General features: G+C 41.6%; 1 protein-coding gene across 1 annotated transcript in view; it reads right to left on the reverse strand.

The window, feature by feature from the left end:
- Window positions 1-19,661: 19,661 nt before the first annotated feature.
- Window positions 19,662-24,595, reverse strand: part of DZIP1L (DAZ interacting zinc finger protein 1 like) — a 38,067-nt gene continuing 33,133 nt past the window's right edge. The window contains exon 16 of the mRNA XM_061636577.1: window positions 19,662-23,601. Within this exon, the coding sequence (XP_061492561.1) occupies window positions 23,425-23,601 (177 nt within the window). The 3' untranslated portion in view covers window positions 19,662-23,424. The remainder of the gene's footprint in view (window positions 23,602-24,595) is intronic.

Raw genomic sequence — 24,595 nt, forward strand, 5'->3', positions numbered from 1 at the left:
AATATCCTTTTTGAGATGAGGTGACCAGAACTGTACACAGTATTCCAAATGCGGCCGCACCATAGATTTATACAACGGCATTATGATATCGGCTGTTTTATTTTCAATACCTTTCCTAATTATTGCTAGCATGGAATTTGCCTTTTTCACAGCTGCCGCACACTGGGTCGACATTTTCATCGTGCTGTCCACTACAACCCCGAGGTCTCTCTCCTGGTCGGTCACCGCCAGTTCAGACCCCATGAGCGTATATGTGAAATTCAGATTTTTTGCTCCAATATGCATAATTTTACACTTGTTTATATTGAATTGCATTTGCCATTTTTCCGCCCATTCACTCAGTTTGGAGAGATCTTTTTGGAGCTCTTCGCAATCCCTTTTTGTTTTAACAACCCTGAACAATTTAGTGTCATCAGCAAACTTGGCCACTTCACTGCTCACTCCTAATTCTAGCTCATTAATGAACAAGTTGAAAAGTACAGGTCCCAATACCGATCCTTGAGGGACTCCACTTTCTACAGCCCTCCATTGGGAGAACTGTCCGTTTATTCCTACTCTCTGCTTTCTGCTTCTTAACCAATCCCTTATCCACAAGAGGACCTCTCCTCTTATTCCATGACTGCTAAGCTTCCTCAGAAGCCTTTGGTGAGGTACCTTGTCAAACGCTTTTTGAAAGTCTAAGTACACTATGTCCACTGGATCACCTCTATCTATATGCTTGTTGACACTCTCAAAGAATTCTAATAGGTTACTGAGACAGGACTTTCCCTTGCAGAAGCCATGCTGCCTCTGCTTCAGCAAGGCTTGTTCTTCTATGTGCTTAGTTAATCTAGCTTTAATAATACTTTCTACCAGTTTTCCAGGGACAGAAGTTAAGCTAACTGGCCTGTAATTTCCGGGATCCCCTCTGAATCCCTTTTTGAAGATTGGCGTTACATTTGCCACTTTCCAGTCCTCAGGCACGGAGGAGGACCCAAGGGACAAGTTACATATTTTAGTTAGCAGATCAGCAATTTCACCTTTGAGTTCTTTGAGAACTCTCGGGTGGATGCCATCCGGGCCCGGTGATTTGTCAGTTTTTATATTGTCCATTAAGCTTAGAACTTCCTCTCTCGTTACCACTGTTTGTCTCAGTTCCTCAGAATCCCTTCCTGCAAATGTTAGTTCAGGTTCAGGCGTCTGCCCTATATCTTCCACTGTGAAGACAGATGCAAAGAATTCATTTAGCTTCTCTGCAATCTCCTTATCATTCTTTAGTACACCTTTGACTCCCTTATCATCCAAGGGTCCAATCGTCTCCCTAGATGGTCTCCTGCTTTGAATGTATTTATAGAATTTTTTGTTGTTGGTTTTTATGTTCTTAGCAATGTGCTCCTCAAATTCTTTTTTAGCATCCCTTATTGTCTTCTTGCATTTCTTTTGCCAGAGTTTGTGTTCTTTTTTATTTTCTTCATTCGGACAAGACTTCCATTTTTTGAAGGAAGACTTTTTGCCTCTAAGAGCTTCCTTGACTTTGCTCGTTAACCATGCTGGCATCTTCTTGGCCCTGGCGGTACCTTTTCTGATCTGCGGTATGCACTCCAGTTGAGCTTCTAATATAGTGTTTTTAAACAACTTCCAAGCATTTTCGAGTGATGTGACCCTCTGGACTTTGTTTTTCAGCTTTCTTTTTACCAATCCCCTCATTTTTGTGAAGTTTCCTCTTTTGAAGTCAAATGTGACCGTGTTGGATTTTCTTGGCAATTGGCCAGTTACATGTATGTTTAATTTAATAGCACTGTGGTCACTGCTCCCAATCGGTTCAACAACACTTACATCTCGCACCAGGTCCTGGTCCCCACTGAGGATTAAGTCCAGGGTTGCCGTCCCTCTGGTCGGTTCCATGACCAACTGGTCTAGGGAATAGTCATTTAGAATATCTAGAAACTTTGCTTCTTTGTCATGACTGGAACACATATGCGGCCAGTCTATGTCCGGGTAGTTGAAGTCACCCATTACTACCACATTTCCTAGTTTGGATGCTTCCTCAATTTCATATCTCATCTCAAGGTCTCCCTGAGCATTTTGATCAGGGGGACGATAGATCGTTCCCAGTATTAAGTCCCTCCTGGGGCATGGTATCACCACCCACAACGATTCTGTGGAGGAGTCTGCCTCTTTTGGGGTTTCGAGCTTGCTGGATTCAATGCCTTCTTTCACGTATAGAGCGACTCCGCCACCAATACGTCCTTCCCTGTCCTTCCGATATAGTTTATATCCAGGGATAACCGTATCCCACTGGTTTTCTCCATTCCACCAGGTCTCCGTTATGCTCACTATATCAATGCTCTCCTCTAAGACCAAGCACTCCAGTTCTCCCATCTTGGTTCGCAGGCTCCTAGCATTAGCGTACAGGCACTTGTAAGCAGTGTCTCTCTTCAAGTGTCTTTGGCACTTGTGGTTAGGCCTGTGGTAATTTTGCTCTTCTGAATTTATATCCTGTGCCCCTGCTCTCACAATGCCTACTTCTAGGCCTACCCCTTTTAAAATTTCATCATTTCTTTGGTTTTTATCCCAGGGGGGAGGTTTATTCCGAACTGGACCTTTCTCAGCTCCTGTCGGGTTTCCCCCCTCAGTCAGTTTAAAAGCTGCTCTGCCACCTTTTTAATTTTAAGTGCCAGCAGTCTGGTTCCATTCTGGTTCAAGTGGAGCCCGTCCCTTTTGTACAGGCCTGGCTTGTCCCAAAATGTTCCCCAGTGCCTAACAAATCCAAACCCTTCCACCCGACACCATCGTCTCATCCACGCATTGAGACTGGGAAGCTGGGCCTGTCTGGCTGGTCCTGCGCGTGGAACTGGTAGCATTTCAGAGAAAGCCACCTTGGAGGTCCTGGCTTTCAGCATCCTACCTAGGAACCTAAATTTTGCTTCCAGGACCTCACGGCTGCATTTCCCCATGTCGTTGGTGCCAACGTGCACCACGACCACTGACTCCTTCCCAGCACTGTCTACCAAACTATCTAAACGACGGGCGATATCCGCAACCTTCGCACCAGGCAGGCAAAACACCTTGCGGTCTACACGCCCATCACACACCCCACTGTCTATGTTCCTAATGATCGAATCACCCACTACAAGGATCCCTCCACACCCTGGAGATATATCCTCGGAACAAGAGGATAGCTGCTCATCCCCCAAGGAATGGGTCCCTTCTAAGGGATCATTTCCCTCTTCCTCAGCTGGATGCTCTCCTTCCCCGAGACCATCGTTCTCCATGATAGCAGGAGAGCTATCATCGTTGGAGTGGGACACAGCTATAACGTCCCTGAAGGCCTCCTCCACACACCTCTCTGCCTCTCTCAGCTTTTCCAGGTCCGCCACCTTGGCCTCAAGGAAATGAAGTCGTTCCCGGAGAGCCAGGAGCTCATTGCACCGAGAGCACACCCACGACTTCTGTCCAACCGGCAGATAGTCGTACATGCTGCAGGTGGTGCAAAACATTGGAAAGCCCCCACACCCCTGCTGGCTTCTTACCTGCATAGTTTTGTTTAAGGTTTATTACATCAATGGGTTGGAGACTGCGGTTTAGTTGAGGTCAGGGAACAGACGGGCAGAGTGGGTGGCCTTGGCCTCCTTGCCCTGCTGCCGAACTCGCTCTGCTGCTTAACTCGCCTTGATGCTTCGTCAGCTGGGGCTCCCTCTAGCTCGTGGAGCAGGCTCCCTCGCTAGGGTGCTCTGACTTTATATGTGTGGCTGGTTCCTCCCAGCTACTGCTGCCAGCCAATGATGTGTTACTTGAGGCTGATGGCTATCAGCTGGGGCTTAACTCTTTAGTATTCTCTCAGGCTTCCTTCCTTCCTGAGCGAGGGGCGGGGCTGTTTAAGCTTTTGGCTGCTTTTAATCTAATCAAGGGGCTGCGCCTTCCAGGCAAGTCTTTTGTGTTTGTTGTTTTCCCACCTAGAACAGCCTGACCTTTTTTAACCTAGGGAAACAGAGCTTGTGGTTGTGTTTCAGGAAGGCTGAAGCTGCCCTTTTTAGCAAGGACTGAGCTGACTCTCTCCCTGTATGTGTCGGTGGAGTTTCCTTTTCCCCCTTCTCTCCGACTGGAATTTAGCCTTGTTTACAGTGTCCCCTGAAGCTTTCCTGCTAGGGTGGTGTTGAAAACTAGCTTTCTATAGGCTTCCTTCTCCTAGGATCTGTCTCCTAAGATATAGGTTCTTTCAGGATTTGGCTCCTAGCTCAGGGTGACCTTGGGCTGCCCTTATTACTTATTGCTCTGAGCTGTTTTACTTCAATTAAATAATGGAATAAATGGGAGCTACTTACCCTCTTTTCGCTCTGCTGCTTAACTCGCCTTGACGCTTTGTCAGCTGGGGCCTTGATGCTTCGTCAGCTGGGGCTCCCTCTAGCTCGTGGAGCAGGCTTAAATATCAAGTGCTTAAATATCAAGTGCTGAGGAGGCGGAAATGGAAATGGACTGCCTTCAAGTTGATCTCGACTTATGGCTACCCTATGAATAGGGTGTTCATGGTAAGTGGTATTCAGAGGGGGGTTACCATTGCCTCCCTCTGAGGCTAGTCCTCCCCAGCTGGCCAGGGCCTGCTCAGCTTGCTACAGCTGCACAAGCCAGCCCCTTCCTTGTCCGCAACTGCCAGCTGGGCTCCTTGGGACTATGCAGCTTTCCCATGGCTGCACAGGTGGCAGGGCATGTAACCCCTGAGCCACTCACTGTGGGGGTGATCTTTAGCTGGCCCTTGGCACCCAGGAGACACGAGCGGGGATTTGAACTCACAGACTTTGGACTACCAGACAGGCTTTCCTCCCCACTGTGCTATACCAGCTGTGAGCCTGCCAAAATTAAGCTGACTGATAAAATAAGTAATTCTATTGAATTTGAGAGGCCTGCATCATCAAGGATTTTTATTATTCATTCATCAGTCCAAATTAAAAGACTGAGCAAGAAACATATTGTACAATATTCTGTGTAAGTCAGATTTATCATTTTCAAGATCTAAAAATGCCTAAGGAGCTCAGGAACATCCAGCTACCAAAATGCCAGAGTACCAACTGATGAAGACCTTTACAGGTTGAAACACATTTGGGAAAGATCTAGTACAAGATTTGAATGCAAGGATTGTATTAAGGATATTGTATTGTCATACATGATGGTTTTTAATAATGTTTTGATTGCTAGCTCTTATATAATAAAATTACATTTAATATTTTAGATGTTCTAATTGATACATTACCGAGCCCATTTGAGTTTTTCAAAAATTAAAAATGTCTTCATCAACCAGCGAAAGGCAGCCAAAGAGGGAGCCATCCGTGCTTCAAAGGACACAGTGTCCCTCCACGGTGCAGCTGCTGAAAAGGCCCTAGTTGGAGAGCTCCATAGTAAATGGCGCCGCATGCCCAAATGGGACATTGCATCAAGCACACAGGAAGTAAAATTCAACAAACCAAATAATGCACCATTGAAGATCGGCCTCGTTTCCCTGTGGCCGCAGAAACAGCAAGGGAATCTGTGCTAAATGAACAAAACTGTTTATTAATTCCATTTATAGCCCATTCCTCCCCCAAGGGGCTCAGATTGATGTTTTAGCCCTGCAACAACCAGACCTATGTTGAAAGTTAAGCGGAAAAGCAATGACTTACTTGCCCAAGTCCACCACACAAACTTCAGAATTTAACAGAGGTTACATAACTAAGTAGGGATTTGAACCAAAGAGATTCAGGTGTTCTTCCTTCATGTGATTTCAATTGCATTAAGGGGGCCTCCAGCCACTGCTGTGTCCTTGTCACCACCTTCACAGTCCTCCATGTATTAGAGGCTGAACCTTTGCAACAGTCAGTTTTCTCTACCCATGTCGGCTCCCCACATTATCTAGAACCCTGGTCTTCCATGGGTTTAAATCACATAAGAGCTCTCCATGAATAGAGAGCTGGTGCTACACTGCAGAAGATCAGCCCCAACATGTAGAGATCTGTGGAGCCAGTGACAGGGATGAAACAGATGGCATGGGGCCAGGGAGTGCACTCCACTATAACCCCTCATGCAATTGGAATCATGGGGGGGGGGCGTGAATAGGGCTAAGGATGTATTCATTTCTTACATCTAAGACATACTTAAAGTGCATTAACAGGATTTTCCAGCAGCAAACGTGGGACATTTGGATGGCTCTCCTCCTCTTAACATGCAAATGTGTTGGTGATGCATTCACTAGAGCAGCATTAATCCAGCGCACCTCTTAGGACTGGATTGTAAGAAAGCGTGTTCAGAATGGCAAGTAGCATGGTCTATAAGAGAAGTTAATATATCCATCTTTTCTACAGGAGACACAAACTCTTCAAGTAGTTATAAAATATGGAGCATTATAGACTGTCATTGACTTTGACCAAAGAACTGTAAGGAACTGTATTTGGAATTACAAATTGGACTATAAGATAAGAGCTCTATTGCAATCTCTATGCAATTAAAAGCCTTGGTCTCCCTTTCTGTAGTGACAAGGTTATTGCTCTTCTATCGATGAGCAGAGATGAATGAGGCTCTGGATTAATAGCCCTAAGATTTATGACATGGTCCTGGCCCAAATATTAGCAGAGCACTCTTGGTGAGATATGCCCCTGAACAAACTTGATAGCATTTCTCCTTTCCTGTATTTTTCAGGGTCTGCATTATTTTGGTGAATTTTGTTCTGTTTCCGGTGGTGGACAGTATCGCTTTTTGATTATTTAATTTCCACCATCGTTTATATTCTTTGCAAGGGTTTCATTGGTAGACCCAGCCTTCTACAGAGAAAGAAATGCCAATTGGGAAAATGAAATGCATGCAGAAATATTGTTAAACAGTCAGGCAGATTCACACACTGACTGCAAATCAGTACAGCCTAATTAGTGTTGAATATCAACCTATGCCAATTCACACCAGGAGAAGATGGGCTCGTAATGTCTGCCTAAAGATACAGTGATGATTTAGCAGCAGCCATTTGAGACACTCTGTTGAACAGATTCATAAGTTGCTGCCAGGGGCAGCCCAAGATACTTTGCTGCTTGATGTCAAGGGATGGAATGGTGCCCCTAATTTCACATGCAGAAAATGACCAGAATGGTACTTGAATCTTACTTCAACCCTGGTGATAAGACAGCATCCTCCACTACACCTGAGGACAGCAAGCTAACTAGTGCATGGTAGGCTGCACAGGACACACACTTCTGTCCTCCAACACCTTACTGCCACCACCTGCTGCCTGAGAGTTGTCTCACTCTGCCTAATGGTAGAGCTACCTCTGATTGTTGCCTATCTCCTCCGTGGCTTCAGAATGTTGGAATTTCAGCCCTGATACAAGCTGGCCAAAGCAATGGCCTCACAGTGCTTCATGGTAAGATGGGTCCTGGATACCTCTCACTCTTAGCAAATGACATCGGGGAGGCCCTGATACCTATGTGCTAGCTCCACCAGTGACTTGTCTTTCCATGTTAAAGGAAGACAAAGGGTTTTACCCCCTGAACATTAGTTAGAACAGGAATGTGAGGCCATTATCTAAGATGAATTCTTAGATATTGTACTGATAGTACTCCATCACTGCTTGTGGGCTTCCTATTGGAATCTGTATTGAAATCAGACAAAAACTATAATCAGCTCAGTGTGTATACCGGGGTGGCTAATCTGTGCCCCTTCAGATGTTGATGGATTCCAGCACCTATCTGCCCAGCCAGCATAGCCAATGACTTGGGATGATGGGAGTTACAATTCAGCAACATCTGAAGGGGCACAGGTTAGCCACCTCTGGTGTACACACATCTTTATAGTGCCAGTATCAGCCAATTATCCTATTGGTGTTTGGGTATGATATGTCCTGCTAAGGTTGAGGGAAAGGCAAGGAAATCCATTGCAATGTTTTCTAAAGCAATAATCTGTATTGCTTCAATACTTCTTCACTTGCTTATAGTTCTTCATATGGAATGAAACATTAGGCAGATTAGACCAGGAAATGAAACTTTTTCAGGAGGAGACTGAAGTTAGGGCATGACCATCTGTGCAAGATAGCCAAAGTAATTATGGGTGGTGCAATAAGAGCATAAGAGCTGTACCACTGCATCCTGGGTGAAATGAAATACAAACAATGAGGCTTATCACCTCTATCAGGATTTCAAGGAGGTTTGCAAATACCAGCTCAAAGAGAAAGTAAGACAGCAAGAATTGTTTTAGGAACACCAGTTAGCAAAGGATGCAAAAACTGGTGAAGCTAACAGAACCAACAATGGAAGTTCTTTTCACTGGTTTGAAATTCACACCTGAAGGACACCTCTTCAACTGAAGTGCTAGAATGACTTGGGTTAATGCCACTGTTGCCTTCCTCCTCTTCCATTACCAGCCATCATCAGTATTCTTGCAAATAAATATCTACGACTGAGCTGGAGCTATGCATTGTTTTTCAGAAAGGTTTTTGGCAATATTAAAAATGTCCCACTCTTTCAGTGTTTCAGTGGGGATTTTTTGGGTGGTGATGTTTGCAAAAGTGTTGTTTTGTATTACCATCCCATGTTTTCCCAATTGGCTTTATTTGCACTCAGTGACATCATCACATAGTCAAATCTAACTGGCTATGCAGTATAGTGACATCATCCCACTCACTTGGTAATCCCTGTTTGGTTTATATCTGCCATGTGTCTTAATCCAGGATGCATTGCCCTTATTCTTGCTTGACTTGGCTTTCATTGGTATCTCATAGCCAGCATAATTATGATGAGGTATCTACAAACAGCTATACTTTCTCCCCCTTTCCATAGAAGTGGATGAAATTTGCAGACATATCCCTCAGAATAGATTGATCATGTCAGATTGTAGGCAGATATAACCATGTGCTTTCATGCAGGATGCTTATATATAGATATATATTTTATTTTGTTGGTTTTTAAAAAAAAAAAAACCTAAGGAAAAGTCCTTTTTGAATTTTCATGGCAGAACTTGATGAAATTTGCTGACATAGTCATGCCTTCTGAGGGAATGAAGGCATGAGGACCGAAACAGCCATCCATTGAAATTCTCACTTACCCAAATTTTGAGATGCAGTTCTCCAACTAAGCAATGTTTGCAAAATGCATATGTTAGGGGAAAGAGTACATAAAAATGAATATATTAGTGAAAATAACATACAAAAATGCATTATATTAGAAGAAATTGCTTGCAACAATGGCACATTAGTAAAAATGCATACAAAAATGTGTTTAGTAGGAGAAATTCTCACTAAAATGCCGGAGAATTTTCATGAGTTTTTTTAATGCATATTGCTGCAGAAATGTGGAGAACCAGGTTTAACATGGGAAAAATGAGAAACTAAGAGAACAGAAGCTGACAGACCCTTCCATTCCTGGGGATGAGGGTAGGCTTCTGTCCCCCCCTTTTATATATATACATATATAGTGGGGAACTCTATATTGATTTACATAGGGGAAGACAGAGATATATATTTTAAACAAAACAGTTTTTTAATCCCTTCTCCCCAAGACATTGTGAATGGAATGCCTTGGGAAAATAATTCACTGTGATTAAAAACTAGACTTGCCCATCAAAAAAAGAGATTGTCTCATCACTTTACCTTCTCCCCTCTCATGCTCCAGGCATTTCCCCAGTCATCCTGGTTTCAATTCTTAAAAAGAACAAAAACTGTCATGCAGCTTTTGGACAGTCAAGTTCAGAGAGTGACTTAAAAGCACACTCTGATGTAGAAACATTAGAATCACCCCTATTCGCCTAGTAATGTTAAGTACACCCAGAGCCAACGTAAATTCTTAATCACTATGGCTTCTAGCAGTGAATTCCAAAGTTTAACTATGTGCTATATGAATAAGTACTTCCTTTTCTCTGTTCTGAATCCCTAAGGAGGGAGAAAAACCTCTGTCCCCTACTTTCCACAACATGCATAGTTTTACGCACCTTTATCACCTTCCCCCTTATGCACCTTTTTTCTAAACTAAAAAGCCCCAAATGTTGTAGCGTTTCCTTTCTAGGGAGTAGCTCCAGTCCCCTGATCATTTTAGTTGCCCTTTTTGCATCTTTTCCACCTGTACAGTATCCTTTGTAACAGCCTTTGCCAACCTGGTGCCCTCCAGATATTTTGGACTACAACTCCCATCAGCCCCAGTCAGCTTGCCAAAATATCTGGAGAGCACCCAGTTGGCAAAGGCTGCTTTTTAAAGTATGGTAACCAGAACTGTCCACAGTATTCCATGTGCAGTCACACCTTAGGTGTTTATAATGGCATTATAATACTGGCAGATTTATTTTTAATTCCTTTTCTAATGATTCCTGACACGGAGTTTGCCTTTTTCACAGCAGCAGCACATCAGTTCGACATTTTCACTGAGCTACCCATAACAATTCAGGATATCTTTTCTGGTCAGTCACTGCCAGCTCAGTCACTCTCAGCGTGTAAGTGAAGTTGGAGGCCCCCCTCTCCCACCATGTCTGTTACTTTACACTTTTTAAATATTGATACACATTTGCTATTTTATTGTCCATTAAGCACTTTGGAGAAATCCTTTTGGAGCTCCTTACAAGCGCTTTTGTGTTAAACCAGCTAAAATAATCTGGTGTTATCAGCAAACTTGGCCACCTCACTCTAGGTCATTTATGAAAAAGTTTAAAAGCACTTTGGCCCTTCAGACGTTGCTGTATGACAAGCCAGAGTATAGTCATCTGGGGGTTCAAGGGGTCTTAGACACCTTACTTTTTTGGGAGCAGAGTCCCTATGTCTCCAGCATCCTACGAACCAATCAGCATGAAAGGGGAATGTGTTAGCCACTCAGAAGAGTCTAGCATGCTTCATTGTCCTTTCCTGCTGATTGGAGCCAATCAGAGTGAAAGGAGGTGAGTCAGCACTGAGAAGACTCTTCTCAGTACCTAACACTCTCCCCTTTTGTGGATATTGGCACCTAGGAATATCTGTTGTTGTGGGAAAAGGTATTGACAAGGAGCTCATTCTCAACTCAGCAGCAAAAAAGGGGGGAGGGTTGTGACTATAACTAACATGAAGGGACCCTGTACTTCTGAATTTGGCAGTACACCAGTGATGACAAGTCCTATCATCCCTGGCCATTGGCCATGCTTGCTGGGGCTGATGGGATTTGTCATTCAGCAACATCTGGAGGGCCAAAGGTTCCCCAGCCCTGGGTTAGTGAGACAGGACATATTTTTGCAGAAGCCCTGTTGATCCTGTGGCAATATTTAATTGTGTGTTGTTTGGAGAAAATCAGCCTCTTTGGGTTTTCCATTTACCATTTGCTTTTAATGTTCCTTTCCCCTCTGTCTATTGGTCAGAAGAGAACCCATCTGCCAAATGTGTTTTTTACTTTCATCATTCATGATTTTTGGGAGCTCTGCCAACTTACACCAGCTGTGGATCAGACCCAAAGATTTCAAAGGGCAGCTTTCTGCATTTTTGTTTTGTTTTTGTGAGTTATTGAATAGAGAATATGCTGCAAGTCACACCACATATTAACATCTTCAATTTGCATGAACTGCATTTTCACACCGAGTGCTGGCCTACCCCAATCCCAGTGGCATGTGCCAGTAATAGGATTTCATTGTCTCGTGGCTGTTTTGGAATCTCATCTTTGCAGAAAGAGAGAAATTCATTTTGGATTAAGCTTTTGTTCCTTTCTATTTCTCTTGTGGGAAAGCTAAATTTGTTTTCTAATGCCATTACAAACAAATCTTTGTGTAGAGGAATTATCAGGGCACCTGTTTCTCCATTTAAACTCGATTAAAAGTAAGTTCCCTCCCTTCAGTGTGTACTTTTTTGACATTGTCTTCTATGGATTTACACATTCATGGTTCTTTTCAGTTATTCTCTTCAATTCTGTAATCTCTTTGCTTCCTTTCCTTTTCTTTGATGTGTTTTAAATGCTGAGTACATCAAGAACATGGAATAATTGTAATGTGCACTTTATTAATTCTAAGCTTTAAAACAAGCCCTGGATCATAGGTAGTATTCATTGAATTTATTCATCTTTAAAAAAAAAAGAAAGAAAAAGCCCCAAACCAAACCAAACCTAATTTTGCGACAAGGAAATTCAGCTCACAAGAAAACCCAGATTCTGACTCCAGAAGATATAAAAAAACAAGAACAATCTTGTTATTGCAAGCTTATGTATTGTTGCTATTTTGTGGTGGGATTCAATCATATACTGGCAAATTCAGGTTGCACAATTGAAATTGATTTGGAGATCTTGCACAACAAATCCGCTTCCCCAAAAGATCAGATTTCTTTGAGATAAGGAAAGTGACAGGAACATGCACTGTAAAGTGTGGAATAACACTTGCTTGGTGGCCATTGTGTATCCTCCCAGAAAACCAACTAGAATTAATGCTCAATAAATAGCCAGCACTGTTTAACCTCCCTGCAAACAAATCAGGATGATCAATAAACAGGTCATCTGGAAGTGATCATAGTCTAAGGTTGCCAGGTTGCAACCTGGAGATCCTTTAGAATCCCAGATACGTGAAATATATGTCTCATCTCAGCTGTTCATTTCCTGTTTCTGTCCTCGTCTCCCTTCCTCACCTTTGTAAAGAGGCAGATTCGAGGTATGCCACACTGAAAATGGGGGCAGAAGCAGGCAACATGGCTGAGGAAGGAACCAGTGGAAGAAGCCATGGCTGCCTTGTCTTCCACTTCAGTGAGAAATGTAATGGTATGGCATAGATTGCTGGGTTGCAATGTGGCAGTCTTACTATAGACACACACATTGTTCTTTTGTGCAACAAGAAGAGATGGCCATTTCTCTCGGTTTGCTAACATCCCTAAGAGAGGGCCAAAAGAAACTGTGAGAGCCGGAAACTTCAAGGGTATACTGTTGCTTTGGGGGAACTGGTGATATTAGTACTGCCTGTCAGTGTATCTAAACCTGCCTGCTTCCAGCTGTTCTGCTTCTACATTTGCAGATTAAGAGCGTGCTATAAAAAGAACCATAACTTCAGCACTCTCATCACAAAGAAACTGGCTTCACCTGGGACCTGGAACTCCAGGCAGTGGGGAGCAACAAACAATACACAACTTTAGGGTTGAGTGGACTCTCGTGTTGCAGATGAGCACATGGTGAAGAGATTGCAGATGGCATTCTTAGCCCTTAGTGCTCTTCAGCATTTAATGAGGTAACTGAGAAATTGACTCAACTCATCACAAGCTGAAAAGCACTTGGGGGAAATGTCTCCTCCACGTGGACCTTCACAAAGGCAAGGTGTACTAAGAGAAATGAGGAGTGTAGAGGGCTAGTTAGGATTTGGGCAGTTGTCAGCAACTAGATTGGCTTGCAGGGCAATTCAAAGAGTAGCACAGAGGCAATAAATTCAGTTCCTTCACCACTGCCGTGCAAATTTACTTGCTTTCATCCTTAGCATATACTCAAACTTGTGGACACTGAAAGGCTCAGGCTAGCATGTTGCTGCCTTGTGTAGAAAAGGAAAGAAGCAGAGAGGAAATACATGAGCAGTAGGGCAGGGGAAAAGATCTTTTGGATTCCTGTCAGTTTTCCCTCCCTGTAGGAGCCTGCTTCTTGCTTGGGGATGATAAGCTCCATTTGGAATGACATCAGATGGACACAGCACATGTAGGAATGGGGCAGGGGGGAGGGAAATTCAATTGGTTTGGATTTTAATGTGAATCAACCTAATTCTCACTTTCTGAAACAATATGCAAACTGGAACACAGCTAGCCATCAAAATGCGCATTTCTCCAACTTTTGTGACACAGTTCTCCAACCAAATAATAAGTACACGAATGCACATATTAGGGGAAGTTATGTATAAAAGGCATACATCAGTAAAAATAACATATAAAATGCATTATATTAAGAAAAGTTGCTTTCAAATATGTGTGTATATCAGCCAAGTTTATGTACAAAAATGTGTATATTAGGAGACATTTGCATTAAAATGCCAGCAAATTTTCATGAGATTGCAATCTGATCCAGAAATGTGGAGAACTGAATTTAATATTTGGGGAGAGGGGGAATCAAGAGAAACTGAAACTGACAGAATTGCCTAAACCTAATCCCATGTGAGTAAAACTGGGCCATCTGGGCAGCTAGTTACCTGCCACTGGGTTAAGGAAAGGAACAGAGGAATCGGAGCTGGAGAGGGGAACAAAGCTATACAGGGGGTGACTAACTGGTATAATTATGCAGTCTTGTTTTGATGTTAAACCAATAAATGTGTCAGTATAGCTATTTGTATTCATGCCTATATTGTAGCTAATATGAAACCCAGAAAGACTGACACTGAGTTGCATTCTTAGTCAAAACATATCTTGTTTATCAGTTGGCAGCAGAGATAGCCGGTGATAATATTTGGCTTTTTGCTCTAATCAACCATAGTGTAGCACGATCTCTTTAACATCTGTTATGTATTGTTTTCTGGCTTGGAAATTAGTGTTCGGAGATGTCATGGTTATTTGTTTTGAGCTGAAGGAATGGATATTGCAACTCTTAGTGATGCTTAATTAATGCAGCACCACATTCCCTGGGAAATCTATACTCTAAAGAGTGGCTTGTAGCTGCAAAGGCAGTATCACAAGCATTTGGGAGATACATGATATTTGTGTCAGATTTTTCCATTCATACCCTGGAAAATGGGCACATTATATATAAATATTGATGATGGTGATGGTGAAATCAATCAGTTTGTGAAATCAAAGCCAACATGGGATAGATAATCTTGTAATGGACTAAATATATTTATAGAGAGATCAAAGTATCAAAGCAATGCATGAAACACATAGATTTGCAGAAAATAATGGTTTTGTCATTTTACTCTTAGATCAGATAAATCCAACAAAAGAACCACCTTTAGTAAAGGCAGGATGAGGTGTGAAAATTGGAGGGAGAAACATCAATAATTTAAGATATGCAGACGATACCATATACTTAGCAGAAAATAGTAATGATTTGAAACAAATGCTGATGAAAGTTAAAGAGGAAAGCACAAAGCAGGACTACAGCTGAATATCAAGAAGACTAAAGTAATGACAACAGAAATGGAAACGGACTGCCTTCAAGTCTTATGGGTCATGGCTACCCTATGAATAGGGTTTTCATGGTAAGCATTGCCTCCCTCTGAGGCTAGTCCTCCCCAGCTGGCTAGGGCCTGCTCAGCTTGCCACAGCAGCATAAGCCAGCCCCTTCCTTGTTCACAACTGCCAGCTGGGGGGCAACTGGGCTTCTTGGGTCTATGCAGCTTGCCCACTGCTGCACAGGTAGCAGGGCATGTAACCCCTGAGCAGAGCTTGGAAAAGTTACTTTTTTAAACAACTCCCATCAGCCCCAGCGAGCATAGCCACTGGATTAGGCTGGTGGGAGTTGTAGTTCAAAAAAGTAACCTTTCCAAGCTCTGTCCCTGAGCTACTCACTATGAGGGTGATCTTTAGCTGGCTCTTGACACCCAGGATACACGAGCGGGGATTTGAACTCACAGACTCTGGACTCCCAGCCAGACTCTCCTCCCAACTGTGCTATACCAGCTGTAAGAGTTATGTAACTTTAAAGTTGACAACGAGGACACTGAACTTGTCAAGGATTATCAATACCTTGGCATAGTCATTAACCAAAATGGAGACAATAATCAAGAAATCAGAAGAAGGCTAGGACTGGCGAGGGAAGCTATGAGGAAACTAGAAAGGTTCCTCAAATGCAAAGATGTATCACTGAACACTAACATCAGGATCATTCAGACCATGAAATTCCTGATCTCTATGTATGGATGTGAAAGTTGGACAGTGAAAAAAGTGGATAAGAAAAAAATCAAGTCATTTGAAATGTGGTGTTGGAGGAGAGCTTTGCGCATATCATGGACTGCAAAAAAGACAAATAATTGGGTGTTAGAACAAATTAAACCAGAACTATCATTAGAAGCTAAAATGATGAAACTGAGGTTGTCATACTTTGGACACATAATGAGATGACATGATTCACTAGAAAAGACAATAATGCTGGGAAAAACAGAAGGGAGTAGAAAAAGAGGAAGGCCAAAGAAGAGATGGATTGATTTCATAAAGGAAGCCAGAGACCTGAAGTTACAAGATTTGAACAGGTTAGTTCATGACAGATACTCTTGGAGGTCACTGATTCATAGGATCACCATAAGTCGTGATCGACTGGAAGTCACATAACAACAACAAAGGCAGGATACAGCCTTTGCAACTGTCACAATTGACTTTGCTGTGAAAGATCTCGGTTGATTGAAATGAGCCATTGACTAATCTGTAGAGCTATTATGGAACATTAAAGAACATTCAACCTGCTGAGAAGTTTAAAAAACCTGCCAGCATTGTGATGTCCTAGGAACTGAAAGGGTTCTGTTCTAGTGGTGGGGAGGAATCAGCAGCATTGTGAAGTTTTAGACTGCTTCTGCTTGTGTACGACCATTGTATGTTTGAGTACTATGCACTAATTACTCATTGCTTGTGGGTAGTGTAAATGGGTGTGTGCATATGAAAAGGGAAGTGTAGGAGAGGCTGAAAGGGAAATGGACACATAAGACATTACACACAAAGAACACAGCCGTGTATTTGTGTACAGATGTCTACTTCAGGAAGATAGGAAGCTGCCTTATATGGAGTCAGACCATTGGTTCATGTAGCTCAGAATTGTCCACACTGACGGGCGATGGCTCACCAGGCGTTCATTTCCCAGACCTACCTGGAGATGCTAGGGAGGTCTGAACTGTCTACATGCAAACCAGATGCTATGCCACTGAACTATGGCCCTTCCTCCTACATTATCATAGGATCGCCATAAGTAGTAGTCGACTTGAAGGCACATAACAACAACGACAAACTTACTGTTTGCCTCATTTCCAGCTCCACTTCATTTCATATAAATCTCTCTTGTCAACTGTGGGTCTTTCTGTTCACTTTAATAGTTATAGGCTCACACTCATGAGTGGGAAATTTCTGCTAGAATAATATCAGAAATGGCCAGATATTTCTTACAGTTCCCCCCTTATATAGAAACTATTCAGCCATATGGGTACACTGCATTGTTTTCCATTGCACATCAAAATAGTTAAAAAGCACCACCATGTGGCTAAATGATGCCTTACTTTAAATCCTTATAATATGGTACAGTGTCATGAAGCTACCTTGAAAATACAGGGCAAAATACAGCAAGTTGAGTCAGTTTGTATATTCCTTGGGTAATGATTTTTTTTAAAAAAAATTATCACATGTTCTTTAGAAACGGATGCCACAAAATCAATGTAACTTTCTATATACTGAGCAGTTTTAGTGTTATGAACATTCTTGTAAAGCTTTGTCTCAGTTTTGACCTTAAGAGTAGTTATTTGAGGGAAGAGGTCAGGGCTGGGGTTCTCTCTATGGCCCTTTGAACTCATCCCAGGTGGCACACCCCACTCACCTGCTTCACACCTGAAGTGTTTTTGCCTGGCTGGAGTGTGCCCTCGAGCCCTGATAATGCCTCTTACTTGCCTGGATGGAGGATAAAAAGGGATGTGTAGAAACTAGTCAACAGTATCAAGGTAATTTTTTCATTTGTTACTCTGTAAACTTTTGCTTCTGGCTCCACCTGTCATTGGCATGTGGTCCTTGAAAAGTTGCCCAGAAGGGAATGTGGTCCTTGGGCTAAAAATAAATATATAAAAAGTTTCCCCACCTCTAACATAAGCAGAGCTTGGAAAAGTTACTTTTTTGAACTACAACTCCCATCAGCCCCAGCCAGCACGGCCACTGGATTGGGCTGATGGGAGTTGTAGTTCAAAAAAATTAACTTTTCCAAGCTCTGCATAAATGTTTGGTTATATATCTATATCACGTATATCGATATCTATTTCTATATCCCCCCTCTCTTATATAAGAACACAGGAAGCTGCCTTATACTTAGTCAGACTACTGGTCCATCTAGCTCAGTATTGTCTACACTGATTGGCAGTAGGTCTCCAGAGTTTCAGGCAGGGTTTATTCCCAGTCCTACCTGGAGATGCTGGGGGTTGAATTTGGGACCTTCTGCACACAAGGCAGATGCTCTACCACTGAGCTATGGCCCTTCCCCTCTCCCCCCCTCCATCTATATATATCCTGAAGAATACATTTCAAACACTGAATTCATGGATAATACTAAATAGCAATCCTTCTACTCCTAACACATTCCATGTATTGTAGTTTTAAACTCATAACTAATTTTAACTAATCCCATCACAATTTTATTACACCTAAAAATTCCCTTCTCTCTTTCTCTCAATGTGGATTGACATCTATACAGTGAATCAGAGGGTAGCAGAATGACTTATGCAGATGTACATGCGTATAGATTTTTGATTCAACCCCTTAGAGCAGCCTTCTCTAATTTGGTGCCCTCTATATGTTTTGGACTACAACTATCATCATCCCTGAGCATTGACCATGCTGGGTGCAGCTGAGTCCACCCAACGTAATAGCAGTGCAGGCTTAGCCTCTCACCAATGAGCCCAAGTTCATTAGCACATCCTAAATTGGCCACCTGAAGGGAGCCTCTCAACCCCTGACTCTCTGCTGTCACATGATATGAGTACAATAAGGGTGGGAGGAGACAAATGGTGAGCATCCAAGGCCTTGGAGTGGTGAAGGGTGGGTGGCTTACCCAGAGCTTGTTTGGTTAAAAAAATGAGATACCAGTACTCATACTTTGATAAAAGTGTCATGGTTGCCAGCTTCAATGGGCAGCAAAAAAGAGGTGCCAAGTACTGACTGACACACGGACGTGTGCACGCACTGGACTTATGTAAACCAAACCTAGATAATATTAATTAATATACTATCTGTAATAGTGTTCTGTATTCTGAAGATTCACATTTAATTCATCTTGCTGTCTTCCATGCCATATTCATAATTAACAGAGTTTTGGGCACAAGTCTCTTTCTGCAGTTGTGACTCTACCCTCTGCACACCAGAGAGATAAAGAAATTCACCATTTATGTGCATACTATTCCCCTGCCCATAGACACAGCATTATACTAAAGACAGCATGTCTTTCTGCAGTAATAACACTTTCAAAAATAGTGCACAATTGCAGAGATAGCTCCATTTCACATAGGTGAACAGTTCTGACATAATATTTTACTTTATTTCTGCAGTTTTCCTTTTTTTTATTAGCTAACAAAGAGTTCAAAATAGGTGCAAGCCTTTGTTTTGGAAAAAATGAGTGGTGTCTACTCAGTTCAAGATCTGTTCATTCTGAAATGAATGGGTGTATTTTTCATTACTCACATACATACTCATTCAGGGATGAGGGGACTTACTTTTCTCTGGTGATGGCAAAGCTTCTCTTTATGGCTGAGTTCTGGGGGGCTGTCATTTTATTGACTCAGAATGCCCCAAAGGTTGTGTTGCTCTGGATAGAACATTGTGGACAGAGTGGTGTGAAGGGGATGATGGTCACCAAAAAAAGGTCACCTGTTGAGAGAAACTCTATTGCCGCCATAACAAACAACATCAAACCAGTTTTAAAAAAGAACAAAAATATGAGTAATGAAGCAAATGCATTTCAATGAATTATTACCAAAACAACTGATTTCATTTGCCTAAATGAGTAACAAAACAAATGTGGCTTTTAATAAAAAATGAATGGGGTAAGGACACTTTTACGCTGTAGGCACACTGGCTTCAAAACAAATAGTATGTGCATTTCATAGAATCATAAAAGAGTAGAGTTGGAAGGGGCCTATAAAGCCATCGAGTCCAACATTTGACAAAAGGCTGATGAATCACAGGTGTTTTTTATAAAAAACGTCTGACTCTTTCTTTGTTTAGAAAATCCTATTTTAAAACTTTTAAACAGCAGAAAGAATATGTCAATCCTCTAGGCTAGGGAACCTGAGACTTTCAAGGAATGGAAGGCCATCCTGAGGCCATCAGGAATGATGACCAGCAGCATCTGGAGGGCCACAGGACTTCTAGACACTGTCATCATTAGAACAGTTGGAAGGTCTTCTTTCATTCACTTTCTCATCTTTTCTGTTCATAGTATTCAATTCTCTGTTCCAAGTCCATGGTAATGGTAGCTACTGGCTGAATCAAGGGACTCATGGTGAGATCAGATCGGCTTCACGTTCAGCTGGGACATGGGAATCTTGCCATAAGGATGACAGTCTAAGGCAGCTCTTAGATTACAGACAGTAAGAGAATTTGAGTTCAAAATATTTGAACAGGTATTTACAAGATTGGGACTATTGTTACTTTATATAAATATTGTGTCTTTAATCTTTCACACTAGTATAAATTCTGTACATCTGCATGGATTTACAAAGATAATTTAGAATGTTTTTAAACAGCCTTGTACACACATTTTGTATTAACAAAATAAAAGGAAGATATGCATCTAAATACTATTTCACCATGAAAATTGCTGAGACCATACCTCATTTTACTTTGCTGTTTTCTATTTTTTTTTACAAACTTTTTATTTTTGCAGTTGACCTTCCCTTTTCTAAACTTAGAAAATTCCCCCAATAATGTCCAAATTTATAAATATTCACTTCTGTACAGTATAGAATGAAGGCTTCAGCGCTAAACATTCTAGTGCAGTATGTGAGATTCATTAAGTCACTCACAACTCATGATAACTGTGCTGTTATGCTTGTGCAATGATTATGTTATACATATTAACAGCATACTATTAGTTTTTCATGTTTAAAAAACTGTGGGGTCAGTTAGATCCCATTAACCATTTGTGTAAGTTTTTGTACTTTACATTGTGGGAAATTTTTGATCCCAATGGCTCATGTACAGTTACACTGTTTTGCTGGAAAAAGGAAGGTCTCAATAAAGATTTCTAAAACTTGCCAAGTATTTTATGTTTATGGCCTTCTTGAGATACATGCAGTGAGACCAACTGAAAAGAGCGCATATGGACATAATAATCCTGAGAAATTTGTGACTGAGCAAATGGGACTTCTATAAAATAAATGTTCTAAAGTGATTTTTTTCAAAATGAAAGGAATGAATACATGGGAGGAAGGGAGGAGGGATACCTTATGATCACTGCCAGGTTTGTTGTTGTGCAAATCTTTTAATCAGGTGTATAGGGTGCTTCATTTAGTCCTATTGCACTTGCTCTTCAGAATACTACTTTTTTAAAATAAAAAAAATCCACTCTCCAAGTGCCGTTTGTAGCATCTCAATAATAATAATAATAATAATAATTTTAAAAATGCATGTTTCTTGAGTTGTGGTGCCATCAAGTGGTCAGGTCTTTTCAGCAACTTCTAATTTAACTGTGTTTCTAGAATTCAAATATTTTATAACTATGAACCACACCAAATGAGATATTAAAGATGTGTGACTGGATCTCTCATCTCTTTTTAGTTTAAAAACAAGGACAGCAAATGAAGTGGGAGGTAGCTTCACCCTTTCTCCTGCACCAATTTTCCAGTCTAAATTGCCACCCACAAGTGCTATTTGCCAGTATGGGAAAAATGTGGAATTTCCATCAGACTGTGTATCTCCTAGTCTAATTTGGCCCAGTGTCAATGATCCTATGGACCGTTAGTGCCCTAAAAATATTAGAAAAATACTCTTAAAATTGTGAAAATGTTTTCAAAATAAAAAGCAATAAATGTAGATTTAAAAACTCATTTATACTCCTATACATTGTACAAAACTACAAGGGGTAAAGTGAAAGGAGAACTGTTGCTACGTAGTCAGTAGTCAGTAAATGTGTAGCACTGAATATATTGGGCCTGGCTTTCACTGAAGTGATAATCCTGTATTTGGGCTATAGCACTTCGGAGACTGCAGCCAAGGATTCATATGATTGAATGCTCCTCCTCTATAACAAATAAATAAAAATGCCTGAATATAAAAGACTACATGTTAGGAAAAAGGATTCTAGCCTATACACCTTCCTAACACTTAGTTTTCTGTGTAGATAGAAATTAGGGACAAGGAACAACATTCAGTCCTGTAAGCTGCCCTGCAGTTTGAAGCAGATCAGCCCAGACACTAAGCCTCACTGAGAGAACTAGGCCTCAGTGATACCAAGCATGTGTAAACCTAACAATGCCTACTTGCTACTTATCTTCCCCTGTACATTCAGTACAACTGTACTGGGCTGTAGAAGGACTTTTAATTATGAATTCTACACTAGGGAATCTCCTCAGTGGCAGTTTCCCCTCTACAGGAACCTTCCCAAACGAGATGCCCTCCAGATTTTTGGACTCCAAATTCCATCAGCCCCAGCCAGCATGGCAGCTTGGACCATCTCTTACCACCAAAGAGTAGATTTGGAAACAAATCTCTAGCTGTCCCTTGGGGAAAAAAGCAAAATAATAATGCTGAAGCTGAATTATCCTTTCAAAGAAACTTTGTGGGATTCGTGAGGGAAATGATGACTCTTAATCATCCTTATAGGATATCATTACTATCATTATTATTATTATTATTATTATTATTATTATTATTATTATTATTATTATTATTATTATTATTATTAATAATAATAATAATAATAATAAGAATAAGAATAATAAGAATAATAAGAATAATAAGAATAAGAATAGTTGGTAGTCTTGAAAAATGAAAAATGTTGGCCCAAATGGCAGGGACAGCATGGCTCCACCAATAACCACTGGGGCACAAGTAGTGATGAGCAGAAGTACAGTCAAGCCTATGCTTTGGAGTGAAATGGGGGATGCATGAGGGGAACAAAAAGCCCTGGCTCAGCTGCTGTGCTTTCTATTTACTACTTCTGTGGCCATGTGCAATCTTTGCAGACACAGAAGCGAGTCACATTCAGCACAACACTAAATAGAGGGAGAATCATCTGACTGCATTGTATGCTAGGAGCCGAGAGTCTCTTATCCTCCAGGTATTACTAGATTACAGCTCCCATCATTCCTGACCTTTCCTGGCTATGCTGATGGAGTTGGAGTCCAATGATATATGGAAGGCCACACAGGTTTCTCACTCCTGGCACAGGTAATTCCATGCTATGCTACAACTCCTAGCACAGAAGAGCAGAGACCATCCTCTTGTTAGGTCAACACCAAGGTTAAATGCTTCCTTCCTGCTGATGAAGAGGTGAACTTCACTCTTTTCAAAGCCCTCCCTTGGAAGCATCAATGAAAGGCAGGGGCTACAAAGCTAGGGCTGGTGTTTTGCCTCAGCCCTACAAGTCTTGTTTCAAAGCTTTCTGCTGTTCACTTTTGGAAAGTTGGGAGCTTATCCAAGACTGCTAGCAAAACACTCTTTCATCTTATTTTTACTAAGGAGCAAAACAACTTAATGTTTAAGTCAAAAGATATGATACTGAACATCTTGTTCACATTATCTTTCTGAACATTTTGCATTCCTTTCATTGGTTTGTGAACTTCAGATTTTCATTCCTTTCACTTGCCATGGGGTGCTGTTCCATCTCAAATGGATCCTGTTGTCTGATACAGCTCAACTAAATGCAAGAATCACCAGGCACCAGCCCTTGTGCTGCTGGAACTCCAGAGGCTGGTGCCCCGAAACCCAGATGAGTCCCCACTACCTTTTGTGGCTTGTGGGTTTTTCAGCTTACTGTTGGTCTCCAAGTGCTGGGTGACTTCCTCAAAGGAAGAAATATCCAAGTCACTGTCCTCCTCATCAACAAACTGCAGTAAGGGAGAAGAGAGAACAGATAAGTGAGCAAGCAGCTGATGGCATGCAAAGACAGACTGTACTCTCAATTCTGCAGTGGCCAAATGGCTCACTACCAGCTCCTCAAAAGTCTTTCTAAATCAGTGAAGAAGTTATTTCTCAGGGAAGTCTAAATTCAGATCTGTTGATTAAAGTTTCCTGTTCTATACTCAGTACCAGAAGTACCCATCAGTCATCACAGAACTGGTGGGCTTTCAAGTGGTTAGATGCACCCATCTCCATGCAAGAGCACCCATTTCCATGATTTTGTGCAGAAGACCTTCCTAGCGGATTGCACCCTGTGAGTTTAATCCCTGACAGCTAAGTATAATGTACAGCAGAGTAGCCAATATGGTGTTCTCCAGGTCATCATCCCTGGTTTTTGACCATGCTGACTGGGGCTGATGGGAGTTTTAGCCCAATAACATCTGGAGGGCACCATGTTGGCTACCTCAACAGACAGTATATATAGGCACTTTATAGTGAGCAAATGTCACAGAAGTCAATAGGTTCCTGAAAAACTCTTTTTAATCAGACTATTGCCTATTGCTGCTTTTGAAATACTGGCTATAATGAAGTTATGCTCTTTGTCAATAGAACATATTGTTGACTTAAACTGCAATCCTAAACACACTAGGGAATAAGCCCCACAGGAGGCTGTGAGGCTTACTTTTGAGTAACTAAACATGCATAGTATAGTGTTATTAGGAAACAATTCATGAATAAAAAGCAAAAGGTAGCCATGTTGGCCCCAAATAAAAATTCTGAAATCCACAGTAGTGTGACACTTTCATTAGGCCAACCAAAATATAATGTAAGAGTGAGCAAGCTTTCAAGCTCTCCAAAACTCTTCATCAGGCTGGATGACTACCATGAACAAAAACTGTATTTGAGTGTTTTATCGATTAGCTTCAGGGAGAAAAAAAATACCACTCTCTGGTTTTCTAAGCTAGCGTATGCTGTACAGTA

Source organism: Rhineura floridana, chromosome 7 (assembly GCF_030035675.1).
Source record: "Rhineura floridana isolate rRhiFlo1 chromosome 7, rRhiFlo1.hap2, whole genome shotgun sequence".
In the NCBI taxonomy this organism is placed as follows: Eukaryota; Metazoa; Chordata; class Lepidosauria; order Squamata; family Rhineuridae; genus Rhineura; species Rhineura floridana.